This window comes from Bubalus kerabau, chromosome 12 (assembly GCF_029407905.1).
Source record: "Bubalus kerabau isolate K-KA32 ecotype Philippines breed swamp buffalo chromosome 12, PCC_UOA_SB_1v2, whole genome shotgun sequence".
Lineage (NCBI taxonomy): Eukaryota > Metazoa > Chordata > Mammalia > Artiodactyla > Bovidae > Bubalus > Bubalus kerabau.
In genome coordinates this window covers 72,018,069-72,040,184 of record NC_073635.1, presented here as the reverse complement: position 1 = coordinate 72,040,184, position 22,116 = coordinate 72,018,069, and the positions used below count along the sequence as shown (strand labels likewise).

The 22,116-nt window shown below is 41.1% G+C and overlaps 1 protein-coding gene across 1 annotated transcript in view; it reads right to left on the bottom strand.

The window, feature by feature from the left end:
• LOC129624645 (ATP-binding cassette sub-family C member 4-like) overlaps nucleotides 1-22,116 on the bottom strand; it is a 198,503-nt gene that overhangs the window by 81,024 nt on the left and 95,363 nt on the right. The window contains exon 21 of the mRNA XM_055542799.1: nucleotides 8,642-8,792. Within this exon, the coding sequence (XP_055398774.1) occupies nucleotides 8,642-8,792 (151 nt within the window). The remainder of the gene's footprint in view (nucleotides 1-8,641; nucleotides 8,793-22,116) is intronic.

The following is a 22,116-nucleotide window of genomic DNA, read 5'->3' as shown; positions in this document are numbered from 1 at the left end:
TTCCCCACCAGAAACAAGGCTGCAACTAGCTGTTTTGGGGGCAGAGAGTGAGCCTGTGTCCTCTGTCTGGGATGAGTGATAGCTTGTGCTTTATCATCAGAAAATACTGACATCACTTTGTTACCTATGCATCCCCTAGAGAAAACCTGTAAGTAAAACCTCACAGGATGTTTTGAGGAAGTTAGGGTCACTTATCTTATAGGAGGATACAGAAACTTTTTTTAAATGATGGGGGAAAAAGAATCAAAATGGAAATTCCAAAGTATTTTCAGGACATGACTCTTTAGCCTGGCAACCGAATGCCTATCTGGGTGACAGTTCAGTTGGTACCGACGAGCATATGGGCACTGCAGCTGTGTGTGTGTATGGGAAGGGTCTGGGGTACAAGTGAGCAAAGACACAGAACCACTTTTTGTGCTTAGCGTCCCTGGTTCTACAAGGAGGAAAGAGCAGGATCCCTCCTGTGAGACACAGGGCTCAAAGTGGGTAGGAAGCCCTGGGCTGGGCAAGGAAAGTCTGGGCTGGGGGCTATCTGTCCATCCACTCAGTCCTGGGTTCTTTCCACCTGGGACATCTGACCAGGAACCATAATTATAGGGTCCCTGACCTGTGATGGGAAAAATAAAATAAAAACCTCTGAACTGGAACAAGATCGAATATTTCCCCTCTGTACTTAATTTAGGCAAAGAGCCTGAAGTGATTTGGTGGTGTTTATGAGTGTATAGTTACATGTCTGTGGTCTTATTCCAGCATCCACATTGGTCTCTCTGTCCATCCTATTAACTTTTAATTTTAGCTTCCTATAACTTTGCACTTGTAAGTGCAATATGAACACAGACTGAGCTCATGCTCCAAATAAGAAAGGCTGGGAGCGCCACACAGGCCTTTTCTGCAGCCCCAGCAGGTATGCCAACTCACCCACAGAACTAAGTACATCTGGAAGTAGGGTGCTCACAGTGATGATGCAGGTGAATTCTGAGCCCATCATCCTGTAAGGAGGATGCTAAGAGTCCAACTACAGAGACCACAGAAAATTCACTAGAACCAGGCTCTCACTTCCACAGCAAATGTTGTGATGTCAACACTATGTCAACAAATCTTGTGATGTTCATCACCAACAAGGCTTCTGAGGAGGAAGCACGTGGCTGTTCACCCAGGGAGAGTCCTGGAGAGAAATTTTCAGCATGGCCTCCCTCACCTGCTTCCCTGTCAGAAGATCAATGCTGCAGCTGATTCTCTCCAGTAGGGAGGGTGGGGTCAACTCTAGAAGCCTGTGTCACCCCATTTGAACACTAGGAAACTCAAAGACCCCATCACCAACTTCACCTCATATCCAACAGTTATAGTGGTCTAAGGGAATGCAGACGGAGAAGGCAATGGCACCCCACTCCAGTACTCTTGCCTGGAGAATCCCAGGGATGGGGGAGCCCGGTGGGCTGCCGTTTGTGGGGTTGCACAGAGTCAGACATGACTGAAGCGACTTGGCAGCAGCAAGGGAATGCAGAACAGTGAAAATCTATCCTGTTTCTTTCAAACCCCACTTAGGGCTGAGCAGGATTCCAGGATGAGTGAACTGGAGGATCTCCACAGAAGATTAACTGGTCAGGGGAGTGGGGATGTCAAGACCCTGGTCTTATTTTGGGCAGTGAAATACCCTCTTTCCCACAAACACTGAGCTCGCTATCCTATAAGAGCCAAGGCATCAGTCTACAGTCACACACACGTGTAACCCTACCTTTCATATGACTGACAGCTGTGTGTCCACAACCCTGAAGATTCAGAACACACCCCACAAAGACTGAAGATCTTCCCTGGCAGGGGGAGGGCAGAGAACTACATGCAAGGACCCTTGGCTGATAGCCCTGCTGTGGGTTATCATCACTCTATGTGAGACCTGCTAGTGGTTACTATGCTCTGAATTCCCTCATGTTCAAGGTTCTGGTGTCTTTGGTTGTAGTCTGCAAGCACTTGACAAGCACTGACTCCAGAAACCCTCATGAGACTTCCAGAGACTGAGGGATTAAGAGCACTCCCTGCCCAGGATTAAGTAAATTAACCCACCTAAGTGGTAGAGCAGGTGTCAGACCCAACTCTGTTTTAATCCCATGCTTTTGCTTTTAATTACAACTGCAATGTCTCAGAGGGAGAATAATGAGGGTTAGGGATCCCCATGTGTGATTAAATACATTTTTCTCCAGACTTTATGTTCAGAAAACCCCAAATCTTCCTTAGCTAATATCCAACCGCCTTAGTCATTACTGTACATGTTACTAAGCACCTGAGGTTGAATAAAGTCCCTAAAAATCTGGTATGAGAACACTTAAAACAGCAGACATGAGGATCCATAGTCTGAATTACATATGGCAAATATGCTAACCTACTGCCAGCAATGCCTGTGGCAGACATTGCTAGTTGATCACAGCACACTTTCAGACAGAATTTGGATATGGCTTCATCATTCAGGCACTGCTAAATGTGAAGAGTTGTTTAGACCATTAAAAAGAATGAACTAATGCCATTTTCAGCCGCATGGATAGACCTAGAGAGTGTCATTACTTACTGAACTAAGTATGTCAGAGAGAGAGAGCAAGATCATATGACATCCCTTATATGTGGAATCTAAAAAAATGAAATAAATAAACTTATTTACAAACAGAAACTCACAGACTGAGACAATGAACTTACGGTTTCTGGGAGGAAGGATGGGAGGAAGGGATAGTTAGGGAGTTTGGGATAGACATGTACATACTGCTATATTTAAAACAAATAACCAACAAGGGCCTATTTTGTACAGTACATGGAATGTTATGTGACAGCCTGGATGGGAGGGGAGTTTGGGGGGGAATGGATACAAATATATTTATGGCTGAGTCTCTTCACTGCTCATCTGAAACCATCACAACATTGCTTGTAATTTGGCTCTACCCCAATACAAAATTAAAAGTTTTAAAAACAAACAAAAAGTGTTAGCTAGAGAAAGGCAACCAAATGCCATCCAGATTTTATGCACTGTTCTGTGACTGCTGTTATGCTCACTTTTGCAAATATGTACCCAATAAACCCATGAAAAGCAGCTACAAACTTGTCATTAAGCTGAGAAAAAAAAAAAAAAAAAAAAGTCAGCCTAAGCATCCAGAGGCAGCTCGGCGGTAGGATCTGAAACTAAACCTCAAGATGTCAGTAGTCCTTCAGAGCACAAGGATAAAGCAAGTTTAAGCCTTCTGAATACAGCAGTCGGGTGTCTCTGTTTTTACTGGTGCCTTCAGCAGTGACCTTAAGACATACCATCAGTTACTGTTTCAAGAAAACAGTGGTATTATTTATGGCACAGAGCCTCCCCCCTTCACCTTGAGGGAGAACATAAACAGTTCTAATTAACTGGCCACCACATTTACTTATATGGAGTGTGGAGGAGGGGGTATCTGGACTGAATAGTTTGCTGTCTAATGTTCTCACAGCATACTATGGTGCAAAAAAACAAAAACAAAACAAAACAAAAACCCAATATTCCACAAGGATAGGGCCAAAGTTCTCAAACTCTCCAGATCAAACACTGAGAAAACCCAGTAGTGAAGTTTAGTCACTCAGTCGTGTCTGATCCCTTGCAAGCCCATGCACTGCAGGATGCCAGGCTGCCCTGTCCATCACCAGTACCTGGAGCTTGCTCAAACTCATGTACATCAAGTCAGTGATGTCATCCAACCATCTCATCCTCTGTCGTACCCTTCTCTTCCTGCCTTCAATCTTTTCAAGCATCAGGGTCTGTTCCAATGAGTCAGTTCTTTGCATCAGGTGACCAAAGTATTGGAGTTTCAGCTTTAGCATCAGTCTTTCCAATGAATATTCAGTGTTGATCTCCTTTAGGATTGACTGCTTTCATCTCCTTGCAGTCCAAGGGAATCTCAAGAGTCTTCTCCAACACCACAGTTCAAAAGCATCAATTCTTCAGTGCTTAGTTTTCTTTATAGTCCAGTTCTTACATCCATACATGGCTACTGGAAAAAACATAGCGTTGACTAGACGGACCTTGCTGGCAAAGTACTGTCTCTGCTTTTTAACATGCTGTCTAGGTTGGACATAACTTTTCTTCCTAGGAGTAAGCGTCTGTTCATTTCATGGCTTCAGTCACTAACTGCAGTGATTTTGGAGCCCAGAAAAATAAAGTCAGCCACTGTTTCCATTGTTTCCCCATCTATTTGCCATGAAGTGATGGGACCGGATGCCATAATCTTCGTTTTCCGAATGTTGAGCCTTCAGTCAACTTTTTCACTCTCTTCTTTCACTTTCATCAAGAGGCTTTTTAGTTCATCTTCACTTTCTGCCATAAGGGTGGTGTTATCTGCATATCCGAGGTTATTGATATCTCTCTCAGCAATCTTGAGTCCAGCTTGTGCTTCATCCAGTCCTTCATTTTGTATGATGTACTCTGCATATAAGTTAAATAAGCCAGGTGACAATATACAGCCTTCAGATCAGATCAGATCAGATCAGTCAGTCAGTCATGTCCAACTCTTTGCGACCCCATGAATCACAGCACGCCAGGCCTCCCTGTCCATCACCAACTCCCGGAGTTCACTCAGACTCACGTCCATCAAGTCAGTGATACCATCCAGCCATCTCATCCTCTGTCGTCCCCTTCTCCTCTTGCCCCCAATCCCTCCCAGCATTAGGGTCTTTCCAATGAGTCAACTCTTCACATGAGGTGGCCAAAGTACTAGAGTTTCAGCTTTAGCATCATTCCTTCCAAAGAAATCCCAGGGCTGATCTCCTTCATAATGGACTGGTTGGATCTCCTTGCAGTCCAAGGGACTCTCAAGAGTCTTCTCCAACACCACAGTTCAAAAGCATCAATTCTTCAGTGCTCAGCCTTCTTCACAGTCCAACTCTCACATCCATACATGACTACTGGAAAAACCATAGCCTTGACTAGACGAACCTTTGTTGGCAAAGTAATGTCTCTGCTTTTCAATATGCTATCTAGGTTGGTCATAACTTTCCTTCCAAGGAGTAAGCATCTTTTAATTTCATGACTGCAGTCACCATCTGCAGTGATTTTGGAGCCCAAAAAATAAAGTCTGCCACTGTTTCCACTGTTTCCCCATCTATTTCCCATGAAGTGGTGGGACCGGATGCCATGATCTTCGTTTTCTGAATGTTGAGCTTTAAGCCAACTTTTTCACCCTCCTCTTTCACATTCATCAAGAGGCTTTTTAGTTCCTCTTCACTTTCTGCCATAAGGGTGGTGTCATCTGCATATCTGAGGGTATTGATATTTCTCCCGGCAATCTTGATTCCAGCTGGTGTTTCTTCCAGTCCAGCGTTTCTCATGATGTATTCTGCATATAAGTTAAACAAACAGGGTGACAATATACAGCCTTGACTTAATCCTTTTCCTTTTTGGAACCAGTTTGTTGTTCCATGTCCAGTTCTAACTGTTGCTTCCTGACCTGCATACAGGTTTCTCAAGAGGCAGGTCATGTGGTCTGGTATTCCCATCTCTTTCAGAATTTTCCACAGTTTATTGTGATCCACACAGTCAAAGGCTTTGGCATAGTCACTAAAGCAGAAATAGATGTTTCTCTGGAACTCTCTTGCTTTTTCCATGATCCAGCGGATGTTGGCAATTTAATCTCTGGTTCCTCTGCCTTTTCTAAAACCAGTTTGAACATCAGGAAGTTCACAGTTCACAGATTGCTGAAGCCTGGCTTGGAGAATTTTGAGCATTACTTTACTAGCATGTGAGATGAGTGCAATTGTGTGGTAGTTTGAACATTCTTTGGCATTGCCTTTTTTCAGGGTTGGAATGAAAACTAATCTTTTCCAATCCTGTGGCCACTGCTGAGTTTTCCAAATTTGTTGGCATATTGAGTGTAGCACTTTCACAGCATCATCTTTTAGAATTTGAAATAGCTCAGCTGGAATACCATCACCTCCACTAGTTTTCTTTCTAGTGATGCTTCCTAAGGCCCACTTGACTTCACATTCCAGGATGTCTGGCTCTAGGTGAGTGATCACACCATCATGGTTATCTGGGTCATGAAGATCTTTTTTTTTACAGTCTTCTGTGTATTTTTGCCACCTCTTATTAATATATTCTGCTTTTGTTAGGCCTATAACATTTCTGTCCTTTATTGTGCTCCTCTTTGAATGAAATGTCCTCTTGGTATCTCTAATATTCTTCAAGAGCTCTCTAGTCTTTCCCATTCTATTGTTTTCCTCTATTCCTTAGCACTGATCATGAAGGAAGGCTCTCTCCTTGCTATCTCTCCTTGCTATTCTTGGAACTCTGCATTCAGATGGGTATATCTTTCCTTTGCTCCTTTGCCTTTAGCTTCTCTTCTTTTCTCAGCTATTTGTAAGGACTCCTCAGACAACCATTTTGCCTTTTTTGCATTTCTCTTTCTTGGTGATGGTTTCTAAAAACATTTTAAAAATCCAGTACTTTCTCTTTAAAAAGCCTTAAGAAGTGCCCATATTTCTTTTCTTATGGATGGTAAGTAGCCCTTTCCCCAGGCATAAATCTTAGTCACAGGTTACTTCTGGAACAACTCCTCTTTGAATATACCAGAGACCTACTTTGCAACAAGACTGTTGAATGGCTCAATTTCATGGTGCTCAGTTGTGTCTGATTCTTTGTGACCCCATGGACTGTAGTTCATCAAGCTCCTCTGTCCATAGAATTCTCCAGGCAAGATTACCTGAGTGGGCTGCCATTTCCTACTCTAGGGGATCTTACCAACCCAGGGCCTAAACCCATGTCTCTTGCATCTTCTGCATTGCAGGAGGATTCTTTATCACTAGTGCCAGCTGGGAAGCCCAACGCCATTTCATGAGTCAGCCTCAAATTATAAAACGTGTGAGGCCTTGTCTACAGAATCCTGGATGGAGCTCCTCACTTCCTTTTCTGCCTCCTTGCATCCTAACATCCTACCAACTCACATCAGCAGGACCTCATACATACCTGGACTCTACTGTTGTGCATCCCATTCAAACACCTCCTAAGACCAAAACTCATGGGAGTTTAGCTGATTCTCCTGATGACCAAAAATTTTTCTGTAGCTTTTATGAAACAAACAACCACTCTGTATTATGCAAATACTTAGGATAAATGCCTCTTAAGAATTTAATATTAAAAACAAAACATGCAAATGCCACAATAAAAATCACCTTTGTTTTGATGAACTTAGATTTTTTTTTTTTCAACTTAGTTTCCACCAGATACTAAGAACCATGTAACTCAATATACTTCTCTTCTTGGCTTGGTTTATGGAAAGTTCAGCAGTAACTATCCATGGTTAAGGTTTGTGATATCAATACAAACATCTTCCTTCCTTTTCGGCTATTTTCCTTATACCTTTAAAAAAATACATTTAACAATTCTACATTCTTTATGATTTCTTATGATTTTTAATAATGATGAAATATGTTTGTGCATTAATGAGATAAGCTATTATATAATCTACCCTCTGTGAATAGCTGTAGAACAGAAGCATTAGTCATAAAATGTGTTCCCCATCATTCTAAGCTAAAAAGTTAAATAGAATACTAGACTGCATGCCTACTGAATAATCTTTCTAAGGGAATTATTTCAGCATCATTTATATGAACAGTGTGTTCTACCAAATACTGTTGATGATAAACAGTAAACCTGAAAAGAACAGCACTTAGCTTTTAAAAACATTTAACAACTGCAACTTACTTGCCATCTTTTAGGTGTGTGAAAAATGTATTTTTCAAATGTATCATTTCTGGTATATGAATATATTTCCTGATACCTCCTTTTCTTTTCCTAAACTTTTCTTTCCTTGTCATTTCTAGTAACTCTGGGGTAAGAAAATTCCCCTTATTTCCCTTGTATATTCGTTCCAGTGTAATAAAGTATTTTATTTTTAATAAAAGTATTTATAGAGTGGATGCTGTATTAGGAAATATGTCATGAACAAGACATAGATGGTCCCTATCCTCAAATTCACCTGCTGCTGCTGCTGCTAAATCTCTCAGTTGTGTCTGACTCTGTGCGACCTTATTGACTGTAGCCCATCAGGCTTCTCTGTCCGTGGGATTCTCCAGGCAAAAATACTGCAGTGGGTTGCGATTTCCTTCTCCAGGAGATCTTTCTGACCTAGGGATTGAAACTGTATCTCTTATGTCTCCTGCATTGGCAGGTAGGTTCTTTACCACTAGTACCAACTGGGAAGCTGCCCTTGAACAAGTTGATATCTGGTGACTCAGCCTTCCTTTCTATGAAATAGAGAGATGCTAGACTGTCTCTGATGATTAGGATGCAGCTTTCTTTGAAAACCAGTGATGAACCCCAAGTGACTGCAAAATCTACTCTTCCCAAGGATTCCACCCAGAAAGGCAGTGGATCTGGAATGTCTAAGAAGCAGGAGGTAAACAGTTCCGTGGAATCAGGATGTGGCAGGGCAAACTCACCTCTTTGTGCTAAAATACAAAGCTACAGCTGACCTGCCATCTTAAGGGCCACACTGAATAGGACCCATAATATTCAATTACCTAACGTTAACTTAGTGAGAAATTCCAGAAGACAGTCTGCAGGTTTTCAGGGGTCTGGTTAATGAAATGGCATAAAGGAAAGCCAGCCTACTTTGCCAAACCAACCTGAGAGTCCCGTACTCACTTGCACATTCCAGGCGTTTAATATCTCGTGACGTCTCTGAGAAATATCGCTGGAGAAAAAAGAAAGTGATGCCAAGGGGAATCACGGGTATTGCAATCCAAGGAATCACAGCCACCATCACGCCTACTACACCAATCACAAGTAAAAAAGCCTGAAACAGTGAAAACAGATACAGAGGTGTCTTTGTTAAGGATTTTTTTTCAAAGATAAACTTTAATGTTTTGTTAGGATTAAACTCTTTTCCCAAAAGATGTGTTGGAATAATAGGGAATGTTTTTCCATCCAAAGAAATAAAATAATGCATGGTTCTCGTGGTATTTATTGCATGTGTCAAACACCATGAGGAGAATTTTTCAGGTATTAGCTCCTTTGATACATTCAGTAGCCCTATGAGGTAGGCATTACTACTTTTAACAGATGAGAGAATATTTAAAACTCCCAGGGAAAAAGACTTGAATACCGAACTATCAGGAGTCAACAGGTGTTACTAGAGATGAGCAAGCAGGTATCACAGATGAGGAATCCAGAAGCCTCAGCTATACATGTCAGGTTATAGAAGTGGTTGATTATAAATTCAGTGTCCAGAAAAGTAGGGAAAAATTCAAATGCTGATCTTTGGAAGTAGGAATGTCTTTTTTGGTTTCGATCCATAGTTAACATTTACTGAGTGCTGACTGTGTACAGGGCCACATATTCAAAACTTCACATGTATTAACTCTTTAATCCTCACAATAATCCTATGTAGTAACACTATTATCTCATTTTACAGATAGAGACACTGAGGTACATAGAGAAGAAAAACAACTTGATCAAGACTACAAAGCCTAAGTCACAAACCTGGAGAGCCCATGTCATGAGCTATTATGACACATGTAAGTTGCCCCCAATGTACATCCAACTTTCCACCATTATGCTAAGTATGTAAAATGCCCATTTCAAAGTTTAATGATTAAACACCAACAGATACCATTTATCAGATGTTTACTGCATATAAGGCACTGTGCCAAGAATTCTATGAACACTCATTTAATCATCTCAGCCCATAATGTGATTTTATCTTGGGAAATAACGTTGGTCTAAAAAGATGGCAGAAAGAATAGAAACCAAACATTACATGCTGCTGCTTTAAGTATCCATCTTTATAAGGAAAAGTATGATATCACAATGGACAACTTCAGGCGATAGGAATGCAATCAACACTTAATGTCTGCCTCCTATGGAAGTGGGGTCTATACTGGGGATGTGTAGATTCACATGGTCTGGGTCAAGGCCTCTGAAGTTTATGATCTCAGGTGGAGACAAATCCATGACAATCTGCACAAGGTAGAGAGGACAGAGGAAACACAGGGAAGAATATATGAACACTTTTAAAAGAAATCTAAAAAGAGATTGATAACTGAATTTCACAGGCTGGTTTAACAAACAGAGTGGCATGAATAATTTGCAGGTAGTAATCATACCTGATACAAATTTTGACCAAAAAGGAGGCAGGAGAAGGTTGAGATGCTTGTCTGAGTTAACACTGGTTTTTCTGGGTCCTCTCAGCCTGAGCACCTGCATCCCATGCTCTCCATCCCAGGGCCTCCCCCTCCTTGTCACCCAGGGCAACTGGCCCTGGTACATCTCTAAGGGATGGGTTAGGGTGGGTAATGCCTGTATCACAGAGACTCGGGTTATCATTTCATAGCTCTTCCAGATCAGTTTTCTCAGAGGATTTTCACAACTATCTTGTGAATAAGAAAAGTAAGAACTATCATTTTCATTTGTAGATAAGAAACATGAAGCTGGGAGAGCAAGTGACTATCCTAAGTTTTTCCAGGAAGGACTTCAGGTCATGGAGAAAGACAGGAGTGGTTTGTATTCAGGTAATCCAAGAGCCACAACTGCAGGAGGAGGAGCCTAGAAGGAGGAGGAATCTTCCAGAACTGTGACTCTGTGGCCAGGAGCCCTTGTGAAGCAAACTGCATTATCTGGATGGAGACCCTTGTGCTTTCCCTGTTTCTCTCATCTGTGCCATGGTATCAATATAAAACTCAGAATGAAGAGGATGGAATCCTGAAGGAATAAATTCTAATCATAAATGAGGGAAAATAGGCCTGTCTGATCTCTCTCCTATTAGACCTCAGTTCAGTTGCTCAGTTGTGTCCGACTGTTTGCAACCCCATGGACTGTAGCACGCCAGGCCTGCCAGTCTATCACCAACTCCTGGAGTTTACCCAAACTCATGTCCATTGAGTTGGTGATGCCACCCATCTAGCTCATTCTCTTTTGTCCCCTTCTCCTCCCGCCTGCAATCTTTCCCAGCATCAGGGTCTTTTCCAATGAGTCACCTATTAGACCTACAGATGAACAATTTCTTAACAAACACTGGTTTAACTGTGCATCCCACACTGCTGCAACCTTCCTGTTCATGGGGTGGGGTCCTTCCAGCTCCTTTCATGTCTGGTCTTAAGTAAAGTCACTAGGGGTGTCATCTTTGGTTGTGAGGAAAAAAAAAACCTGCTGAAACATCAATCAGGAAAAAATTCAAATTACAGTTCATTTGTTTTTTGTTTTTTTTTTTTTAGCAAATTCACATTATTTGACTGGACAATATTCACCAGTTTCAATCATCTGTTTCTACCCAGTTAAGGGCCTTTAATGACTAACCCAGCCTGCCAGATAATCTGGAAAGTGACATAAGACCAAAATGAAGGGAGCTGTGCCAAAGCTTTTTCCTTGTGTATACATTAAAGATCAGTAACTATTGCTCTCAAAAGATCCCCAGTTAGGTTATGTCCTTCAGATTTCATGCCCCTAAATTCTGAAACAATTCAAATAGACGTTCTCTAAGAGTTTTCTTTCTACTTGAAGGGCATACTATAGCCAGTGTTATAGTGGATTAAATATTATATAAACACACACACACATATATATATATATACACACACACAAAATGTATAGGTTTACATTTTAAGTATCTGTGTATATACATTTATGAATATTTTATTTATTTCCAGCTCTCTCAAACTCTTTGCAAAAGTTGGTAGAAGGCAAAAATAGGATCTGAGCAAAAAGTCAACACTCTAACAAAGGAAATAGAATATTCCTGGGTACAATAAACATCCCTTTCTTGAAGCCAATCTCATATCTTCCTTCCACATTCTCAGGATTCCAAGGAACCTAATCCAAGCTACACACACAATTCCTCCCATCTGACTGGATTTCAGGCCCATCTGATGGCCCACAGCACCATGGCCAGTGCTTCTGTAACTATTTCTCACGATGGCACTGAGACAATGATGTGTACACAGCAAGAGACGTGTTGACCCAGAAGCAAGTGAACCAAGACTTGATGCCCCAGGAAATAAGGGGAATCATTTTTTAATATGTTTATAACCTATTTGGAGCACACCATTTGAGAATTCTATCAAAAGTCTATTATTCCATATGAATAAATGCAAACATTCAAGGATAGTATTTCACTTGAAAGTACATGGTGAATTTTCACAAGTCAGAGCAAATCTTTAGTTTGCAGAGATGACAACGTACACTTGGAAGGGAAATTCCATTAGACAGCTATTGAGGTATCTGAGACTGTTAATTTTCAAGAGGGTTTAGGGCTCACCCTAAATTAACAGGGATGGTAAGATCCCCCACCCACTTTTCATGTTAGTAAAGCTGGGATATTGCAACACTATAAAAGGATGGTGGTGAGAATTAAATGAGATTATGTACATAATGTGCTTACCAGTTTATGGATAACAAATATAAACTCTAAGTCCATCATTATCACGTTTCAGTGTGCTCTGGTCACAGAAGCCAGGGGAGGAGGGAACAGTGTATTACAGACTTTAGGGCTTAAAGAACCTTAAGAATCTCATGAAGCTGGACCCTCAGAGGCCACTCATTCTAGCCCCTGGAACAGTTGAGCACTATCCAAGATATACAAGAGCAGGTGATGCTTTTCTTAGATGTGGTGATGATGTACAAAGTGACTATGGCTTTTCTCTAGCCACAGAGAAAATTGAATCTAAGGTCTATTTTGTTTGAAGAAGTTATTTTAGAAATAATATGACCAATAAATCTCATTTAGTACAGGTTTTGTCCTCTCTGTATTTTCTTCCCAATTCTAGGTCTTCCAAAAATTGATAATATTAAGGTTACGGCAACAAGTCAAGATTTTTTGAGATGTTTATTTTCTTATTCCTTATTCTCTTTGTTTCAACTTCTGCTGTTTCTTTGAGAAAACTTACTGTTATGAAACTGCTGAGAATTAAAGGAAAACTAAAGAAAAAGTGGAACACCTGTGAATTAACTAAACCAACCAAATTATTCAATTCAGTCCAAAGAGAAGATCAATTTGACTGTTTCTGTTTCATGTACCACGAACTGGTCTATCGATATCAAAGGAAGTACAAAAGCTAGATTTTGTACACTACTGAATCTTAGGAAATTCAACTGTGTCCACTCCAGTTCAGCCTCTTGGTACAGGCAAACAGCCTGCTTAGGATGTCAGGATGACTAAAGCCGTCATCTCCCCATCTCCCATCCTCAGAAAGATGCTGTCCTGTGAAGCTATTTCTAACAAGCCACAGTCAGTTCAGTCACTCAGTCATGTCCGACTCTTTGCAATCCCATGGACTGCAGCATACCAGGTCTCCCTGTCCATCACCAACTCCTGGAGCTTGCTCAAACTCATATCCATCGAGTCAGTGATGCCATCCAACCATCTCATCCTCTGTCATCCCTTTCTCCTCCTGCCTTCAATCTTTCCCAGCATCAAGGTCTTTTCCAACGAGTCAGTTTTTCACATCAGGTGGCCAAAGTATTGAGCTTCAGCGTCAGTCCTTCCAATGAATGTTTAGGACTGATTTCATTTAGGATGGACTGGTTTCATATCCTTACTGTCCAAGGAACTCCCAACAGTCTTTTCCAACACCACAGTTCAAAAGCATCAATTCTTTGGTGCTCAGCTTTCTTTGTAGTCCAACTCTCACATTGTTACATGACTACCATAGCTTTGACTAGACAAGCCTTTGTCAAGAAGTAATGTCTTTACTTTTTAATACGCTGTTGAGGCTGGTCATAGCTTTTCTTCCAAGGAGCAAGCTTCTTTTAATGTCATGGCTGCAGTCAGCATCTGCAGTGATTTTGGATCCCCCCAAAAGAATTTGATCATTGTTTCCACTATTTCCCCATCTACTTGCTTTGAAACGATGGGACCATATTCCAAGATCTTCATATTTTGAATTTGAGTTTTTAGCCAGCTTTTTCACTCTCTTCTTTCACTTTCATCAAGAGGCTCTTTAGTTCCTTTTCACTTTCTGCCATAAAGGTGGTATAATCTGCATATCTGAAGTTATAGACATTTCTCCTGGCAATCTTGATTTCAGTTTGTGCTTCATCCAGCCCAGCATTTCACATGATATACTCTGCATATAAGTTAAATAAGCAGGGTGACAATATACAGCCTTGACGTACTTCTTTCCCAATTTGGAACCAGTCTGTTGTTCTAACTGTTGCATCTTGACCTGCATACAGATTCTCAGGAGGCAGTTAATCCAGATAACCACAATGGTATGATCACTCACCTAGAGCCAGACATCCTGGAATGTGAAGACAAGTGGGCCTTAGGAAGTATCACTACGAACAAATCTAGGGGAAGTGATGGAATTCCAGCTGAACTACTTTAATTCCTAAAAGATGATGCTGTTCGAGTGCTGCAATCAATATGCCAGCAAATTTGGAAAATGCAGCAGTAACCACAGGACTGGAAAAGGTCAATTATCATTCAAATCCCGAAGAAAGACAATGCCAAAGAATGCTCAAACTACCACACAATTGTACTTATCTCACAGGGTAGCAAAATAATGCTCAAAATTCTCCAAGCTAGGGTTCAGCATTACTTGAACTGAGAACTTCCAGATGCTCAAGCTGGATTTAGAAAAGACAGAGGAACTGGAGATAAAATTGCCAAAAACTGTTGGATCATAGGAAAAGCAAGAGAATTCCAGAAAAATATCTACATTATTATTGACAAACCACGCTGTCATCTAAATAAATTGTTAATGAAGTATACACAAAAGCAGTAAAGAAACAGAAAAAATAATGCTTATGAAAAATTGTTAATGGTTTTGCTTGAAAACCTGTTTAATCAAAAAATTTGAGAACTATGAAACTGCTTTATTATTAGTACCGAGAGCAAATTTTCTCATAATACTGAAGAAATTATACAATTCTCACTGAAAACTTCATGGATACTCCGCCCTCCAAAATACCAATAATGGATGACATTTCATGAGGCTTGGCATGTGTCCCACTTCTCAATTATTCCACTGGCCTACTTGAATTTCATTCTCACAGCAAATCTGGGTAAGAAAGATTCAGTTCAGTTCAATCACTCAGTTGTGTCCAATTCTTTGCAATCCCATGAATCACAGCATGCCAGGCCTCCCTGACATCACCAACTCCCAGAGTTCACTCAGACTCACATCCATGGAGTCAGTGATGTCATCCAGCCATCTTATCCTCTGTCATCCCTTTCTCCTCCTGTCCCCAATCCCTCTTAGCATCAGAGCCTTTTCCAATGAGTCAACTCTTCGCATGAGGTGGCCAAAGTACTAGAGTTTCAGCTTTAGCATCATTCCTTCCAAAGAAATCCCAGGGCTGATCTCCTTCAGAATGGACTGGTTGGATCTCCTTGCAGTCCAAGGGACTCTCAAGAGTCCTCTCCAACAACACAATTCAAAAGCATCAATTCTTTGATGCTCAGTTTTCTTCATAGTCCAACTCTCACATCCATACATGACCACAGGAAAAACCATAGCCTTGACTAGACGGACTTTTGTTGGCAAAGTAATGTCTCTGCTTTTCAATATGCTATCTAGGTTGGTCATAACTTTCCTTCCGAGGAGTAAGCGTCTTTTAATTTCATGACTGCAGTCACCATCTGCAGTGATTTTGGAGCCCAGAAAAACAAAGTCTGACACTGTTTCCACTGTTTCCCCATCTATTTCCCATGAAGTGATGGGACTGGATGCCATGATCTTCATTTTCTGAATGTTGAGCTTTAAGCCAACTTTTTCACTCTCCTCTTTCACCTTCATCAAGAGGCTTTTTAGTTCCTCTTCACTTTCTGCCATAAGGGTGGTGTCATCTGCATATCTGAGGACATTGATATTTCTCCCAGAAATCTTGATTCCAGCTTGTGTTTCTTCCAGTCCAGCATTTCTCATGATGTACTCTGCATAGAAGTTAAACAAGCAGGGTAACAATATACAGCCTTGACATACTTGTTTTCCTATTTGGAACCAGTCTGTTTTTCCATGTCCAGTTCTAACTGTTGCTTCCTGACCTGCATACAGGTTTCTCAAGAGGCAGGTCTGGTGGTCTGGTATTCCCATCTCTTTCAGAATTTTCCACAGTTTATTGTTATCCACACAGTCAAAGGCTTTGGTATAGTCAATAAAGCAGAAATAGATGTTTTTCTGGACTCTCTTGCTTTTTCGATGATCCAGCAGATGTTGGCAATTTGATCTCTGGTTCCTCTGCCTTTTCTAAAACCAACTTGAACATCAGGAATTTCACGGTTCACATATTGCTGAAGCCTGGCTTGGAGAATTTTGAGCATTACTTTACTAGTGTGTGAGATGAGTGCAATTGTGCAGTAGTTTGAGCATTATTTGGCATTGCCTTTCTTTGGGATTGGAATGAAAACTGACCTTTTCTAGCCCTGTGGCCACTGCTGAGTTTTCCAAATTTGCTGGCATATTGAGTGCAGCACTGTCACTGCATCATCTTTCAGGATTTGAAATAGCTCAACTGGAATTCCATCACCTCCACTAGCTTTGTTCATAATGATGCTTTCAAAGGCCCACTTGACTTCATGTTCCAGGATGTCTGGCTCTAGGTCAGTGATCACACCATTGTGATTATCTGGGTCATGAAGATCTTTTTTGTACAGTTCTTCTGTGTATTCTTGCCACCTCTTCTTAATATCCTCTGCTTCTGTTAGGTCCATACCATTTCTGTCCTTTATCGAGCCCATCTTTGCATGAAATGTTCCTTTGGTATCTCTAATTTTCTTGAAGAGATCTCTAGTCTTTCCCATTCTGTTGTTTTCCTCTATTTCTTTGCATTGATTGCTGAGGAAGGCTTTCTTATCTCTTCTTGCTATTCTTTACAACTCTGCATTCAGATCTTTCCTTTTCTCCTTTGCTTTCACCTCTCTTCTTTTCACAGCTATTTGTAAGGCCTCCCCAGACAGCCATTTTGCTTTTTTGCATTTCTTTTCCACAGGGATGATCTTGATCCCTGTCTCCTGTACAATGTCAGAAACCTCAGTCCATAGTTCATCAGGCACTCTATCAGATCTAGTCTTTTAAATCTATTTCTCACTTCCACTGTATAATCATAAGGGATTTAATTTAGGTCATACCTGAATGGTCTAGTGGTTTTCCCTACTGTCTTCATTTTAAGTCTAAATTTGGCAATAAGGAGATCATGATCTGAGCCATAGTCAGCTCCTGGTCTTGTTTTTGTTGACTGTAAAGAGCTTCTCCATCTTTAGCTGTAAAGAATATAATCAATCTGGTTTCGGTGTTGACCATCTGGTGATGCCCATGTGTAGAGTCTTCTCTTATTTTTTGAAGAGGGTGTTTGCTATGACCAGTGCATTGTCTTGGCAGGCTGCTGCCCCTGACCTCGGACGTGGAGTAACTCCTCTTGGCCACCTCCTCTCAGGCATGGGGTCCTCCCGGCTTCTTCCCCTGACCTCGGACGTGGGGTAGCCACCCATGCCAAATGTGCTGGTTGCAGCCACCCGTGCTAAATGCAGTAAGAAGGATTATTCTCTCCTTTTATAAATCTGGAAAGTGATACTCAGAGAGATTTAGCAATTTGCCCAAAGTGAAGAACCCACCTGGAATGCAGGAGCCTTAAGGAGATGTGGGTTCAATCCCTGGGTCAGAAAGATCCCCTAGAGGAGAAAATGGCAACCCACTTCATCACTCCTGCCTGGAAAATCTCATGGGCTCCCCAGAGGATACTGGTGGGCTACAGTCCATGGGGTCACAAAGAGCCAGACACAACTGAGCAATTGAGCACACTGGTAATTCAGTCATTGTGATCCCAAGTTTGTCCTTTTCGTTTCTGCCCAATACTGTATCCCAAATAAAGATAAAATTAATATTTTAAAATTAATATGTAGATATACTCCCAGAGAAGGCAATGGCAACCCACTCCAGTACTCTTGCCTGGAAAATCCCATGGACGGAGGAGCCTTGTAGGCCAGCAGTCCATGGGGTTGCTAAGAGTCGGACACAACTGAGCGACTTCACTTTCACTTTTCAGGCATTAAGGAAATGGCAACCCACTTCAGTGTTCTCTCCTGGAGAATCCCAGGGATGGCGGAGCCTGGTGGGCTGCCGTCTATGGGTTCGCACAGAGTCAGACACAACTGAAGCTACGTAGCAGCAGCAGCAGCAGATATACTCCATTATTATATATATCCTTCTGTCTGCATTTTCCAATTTTGTTTGGTTTCTTGGGGTTGTATCTGGTTTCTCCCATGCAGGGATGACTTCCAGATTTCTTTTTTTTAGGGAATAACAGTCTGCTCAGCTCACAGAGCAGACTGATCATTAAAATGTCTTAAAAATGCTAATAGGGCATACTAACTTGTGTTGATTTAAGAATTATTATTTAAATTAAAAAACAAACATTTTGTGAGAAAGATGAGTTCTAAGCCCAGAACACAAAATGTCTTTGGCGGGGTGGGGTGGAAGCCTAATAATTTTAATAGATACATAAATCCCAAGGACCCAAATTAGGCTGAGTATTTTACATGTTCAATATCTATATATGGGTAGTAGTAAAAACACTAAATTTCCACAGGAAGACTCTACTGCTAGAATGAACACCATATTCTAATGCTGCAGATTTAAAATATTCCTCTTGAAGAAGGAATTCGTAGGGCCTGGACCCCATCTTAGGCCTGTTCATGCTGATCATGCTCAGCCACCTCTCCAATGGACTCTGGACTCTGTGCTTAGTGCCTATGGAAACTACAATAGAAGGATATGACCCCTTCTGGACAGGGGAATCTTGAAGATCACATCCAGGTTACTCATCGCCTAAGAGAAAACAGACTCTAATCACCCCTGCCTCCAGACAGGTCATAAATTCTTTTTGTATCTATTGGAGTGTAACTGCAGGCTTATTGATTATTAACTGTTTAAACACCTAACACTTGATAACACTTGAATAATGGGGTTATTGTGATTGTATTTACCCTTCCTTAGTTTTATGTAAGTCTCAAGGAAATTGGGCTGGTGGGTTTGGACACGTACACATGGGGTATAAAAGATTTTCACAAACACTGGTCAGGGTCCTTGGCTAAGAGGAGACTCTGCCTTGGGCCCACCGGTGTAATAAAATGCACTCCACTATCTGCATTGTCCTTCTGAGTGCGTTTGTTTCCCGGAACGCGTGGCTATAACACCCTAACAAGCACAGTTTGAATATATGATCTGTTTGCCTCTAGCTTCCAAATTACTTACATTCCTGTTACAACAGACAAGTAGCTGACATGATTGTATATGTACAAAATCCTATAGAATTTTAGAAAACATCACCAACTCCAGGAAATGCAAAGTGAATTCTCAAATAAATCAATTGATTTCTATATACTAGCAATGAACATTTGAAATTGGTATTTTTTCTTTGCATTCAAATGGATGCTTTTGAACTGTGGTGTTGGAGAAGACTCTTGAGAGTCCCTTAGACAGCAAGGAGATCAAATCAGTCAATCCTAAAGGAAATCAGTCCTGAATATTCATTGGAAGGACTGATGTTGAAGCTGAAACTTCAATGTTTTGGCCACCTGATGTGAAGAACTGACTCATTTGAAAAGACCCTGATGCTGGGAAAGATTGAGGGCAGGAGGAGAAGGGGACTACAGAGAATGAGATGGTTGGATGGCATCACCGATTCAAGGGACATGAGTTTAAGCAAGCTCTGGGAGTTGGTTAGAGACAGGAAAGCCTGGAATGCTTCAGCCCATGGGGTCACAAAGAGTCGGACATGACTGAGTGACTGAACTGAACTCATTAAATATTCAGGAATAAATTGAACCAAAAAGATTGGTGGAACAAAACAAAGATCCAGACACAGACTTCCTCACATATAGTCAAATGATTTTAAATCAAGGTGCCAAATCAGTGTATAAAAGTCTTTAACAAACTTGGCTAGAATAACTGGGAAAAATAAACTTCACAACTAAATACACTTTGATATGAAAAAATTAATGCAAAATGTATCAGTTTCTAAAAAAACTAGAACAATAGGAAAATATCTTCATGCTTCTAAAGATAAAGACTTCTTAGGATACAAAAACATAAATCATAAGAGGGAAAAAAGGTAAACATGAGAGGGTAACATGCAGGAAGGCTAGGGGTCTCCAAAGGGAGGAAATAGGCTGCTAAGTGTCAGACATTTTTTTTTAATCTCTCTCTTAAGGGGCTGCTGCTGCTGCTGCTGCTAAGTCGCTTTAGTTGTGTCCGACTCTGTGCGACCCCAGAGACGGCAGCCCACCAGGCTCCGCTGTCCCTGGGATTCTCCAGGCAAGAACACTGGAGTGGGTTGCCATTTCTGTCTCCAATGCATGAAAGTGAAAAGTGAAAGTGAAGTCGCTCAGTCGTGTCCAACTCTTTGCGACCCCATGGACTGCAGCCTTCCAGGCTCCTCCGCCCATGGGATTTTCTAGGCAAGAGTACTGGAGTGGGGTGCCATTGCCTTCTCCGCTCCTAAGGGGCAGGAGGAAACAAACTTGTAGTGTCAGATTTTTTTCCTTCTCTATACAAAATTAAAAGGAGGTTTCTTTTAAAATTCTGTGTTGCCACTAAGACACCAATTCCACCAGAACTTTACTCAAACCTTGAGCTAACCAATGCATTTTTCTTATGGAAATACTTTTCTTAAGCTATGGTAATGAGCTATGTTTTTACCCTGGGCTCTGTCTTCAACTCAGTTCTGCCTAAGACTCAGAACAGACTTGACAAACCAGTATGTTTTACTCATGCAAATATTCTCTTAAGCTATGTCAATGAGACCATTATCTTTCCTTGGAAACCTGCCTTTCTTCAAGATTCATTTCAATCATTTTATGGCCCAGGAAAACACCTTGAGCCAATGTTATCTCAAAATGTATGTTGTGCCTGAGGAGCCACAAGTGATTTTGCAATCCAAGAAAATAAAATCTGTCACTGTAACCGCTTTTACCCCATCTATTTGCCATGAAGTGATGGGACCGAATGCCATGATCTTAGTTTTTTGAATTTTTTGAGTTTTAAGCCAGCTTTTTCATTCTCTTCTTTCAACTTCATCAAGAGGCTCTTTAGTTCCTCTTTGCTTTCTGCCATTATGTGGTATCATCTGGATATATGAGGCTGTTGATACTTCTGGCAACCTTGATTCCAGTTTGTGATTCTTCCAGCCCAGCATTTCACATGATGTACTCTGCACATAATTTAAATAAGCAGGGTGACATTATACAGCTTTGACATACCCCTTTCCCAATTTTGAACCAGTCTGTTGTTTCATGTCTGATTCTAACTGTTGCTTCTTGACCTGCATACAGATTTCTCAGAAGGCAGGTAAAGTGGTCTGGTATTCCCATCTCTTTAAGAAATTTTCCCACACTTTGTTGTGATCCACACATTCAAATGCTTTAGTGTAGTCAATAAAGAAGTAGATGTTTTTCTGTAATTCCCTTGCTTTTCCTATGATTCAACAGTTGTTGGCAATTTAATCTCTGGTTCCACTGCCTTTTATAAATCTTGTACATCTGGAAGTTCTTGTTCACATACTGGTGAAGCCTAGCTTGAAGGACTTTGAGCCTTACCTTGCTGGCAAGTGAAATGAGTGCAACTGTATGGTAGTTTGAACATTCTTTGGCATTGATCTTCTTTGGGATTTGAATGTAAGGTGACCTTTTCCAGTCCTGTAGCCACTGCTGAGTTTTCCAAGTTTGCTGGCATATTGAGTGCAGCACTTTCACAGCATCACCTTTTAGGACTTGAAATAGCTCAACAGGAATTCCATCACGTTCACTAGCTTTGTATGTAGTAATGTTTCTTAAGGCTAACTTGAATTCACACTCCAGAATGTTTGCCTCTAGGTGAGTGAACACACCGTCATGGTTGTCTGAGTTATGAAGATCTTTTTTGTATAGTTCTTCTGTGTATTCTTGCCACCTCTTCTTAATATCTTCTGCTTCTGTTAGGTCCTTGCCATTCTGTACTTTATTATGCCCATCTTTGCATGAAATGTTCCCTTGGTATCTTTAATTATTTGACGAGATCTCTAGTATTTCCCAATGTTATCTGGCACTCTGGCAAACTGTGTGAAAATTACATTAATTTGAACTATTTTGTGCTCAATGGTCTATTTTGAGAATGGTTGATTGTTATTCTGTGAGTCTACATGGGAAAGTG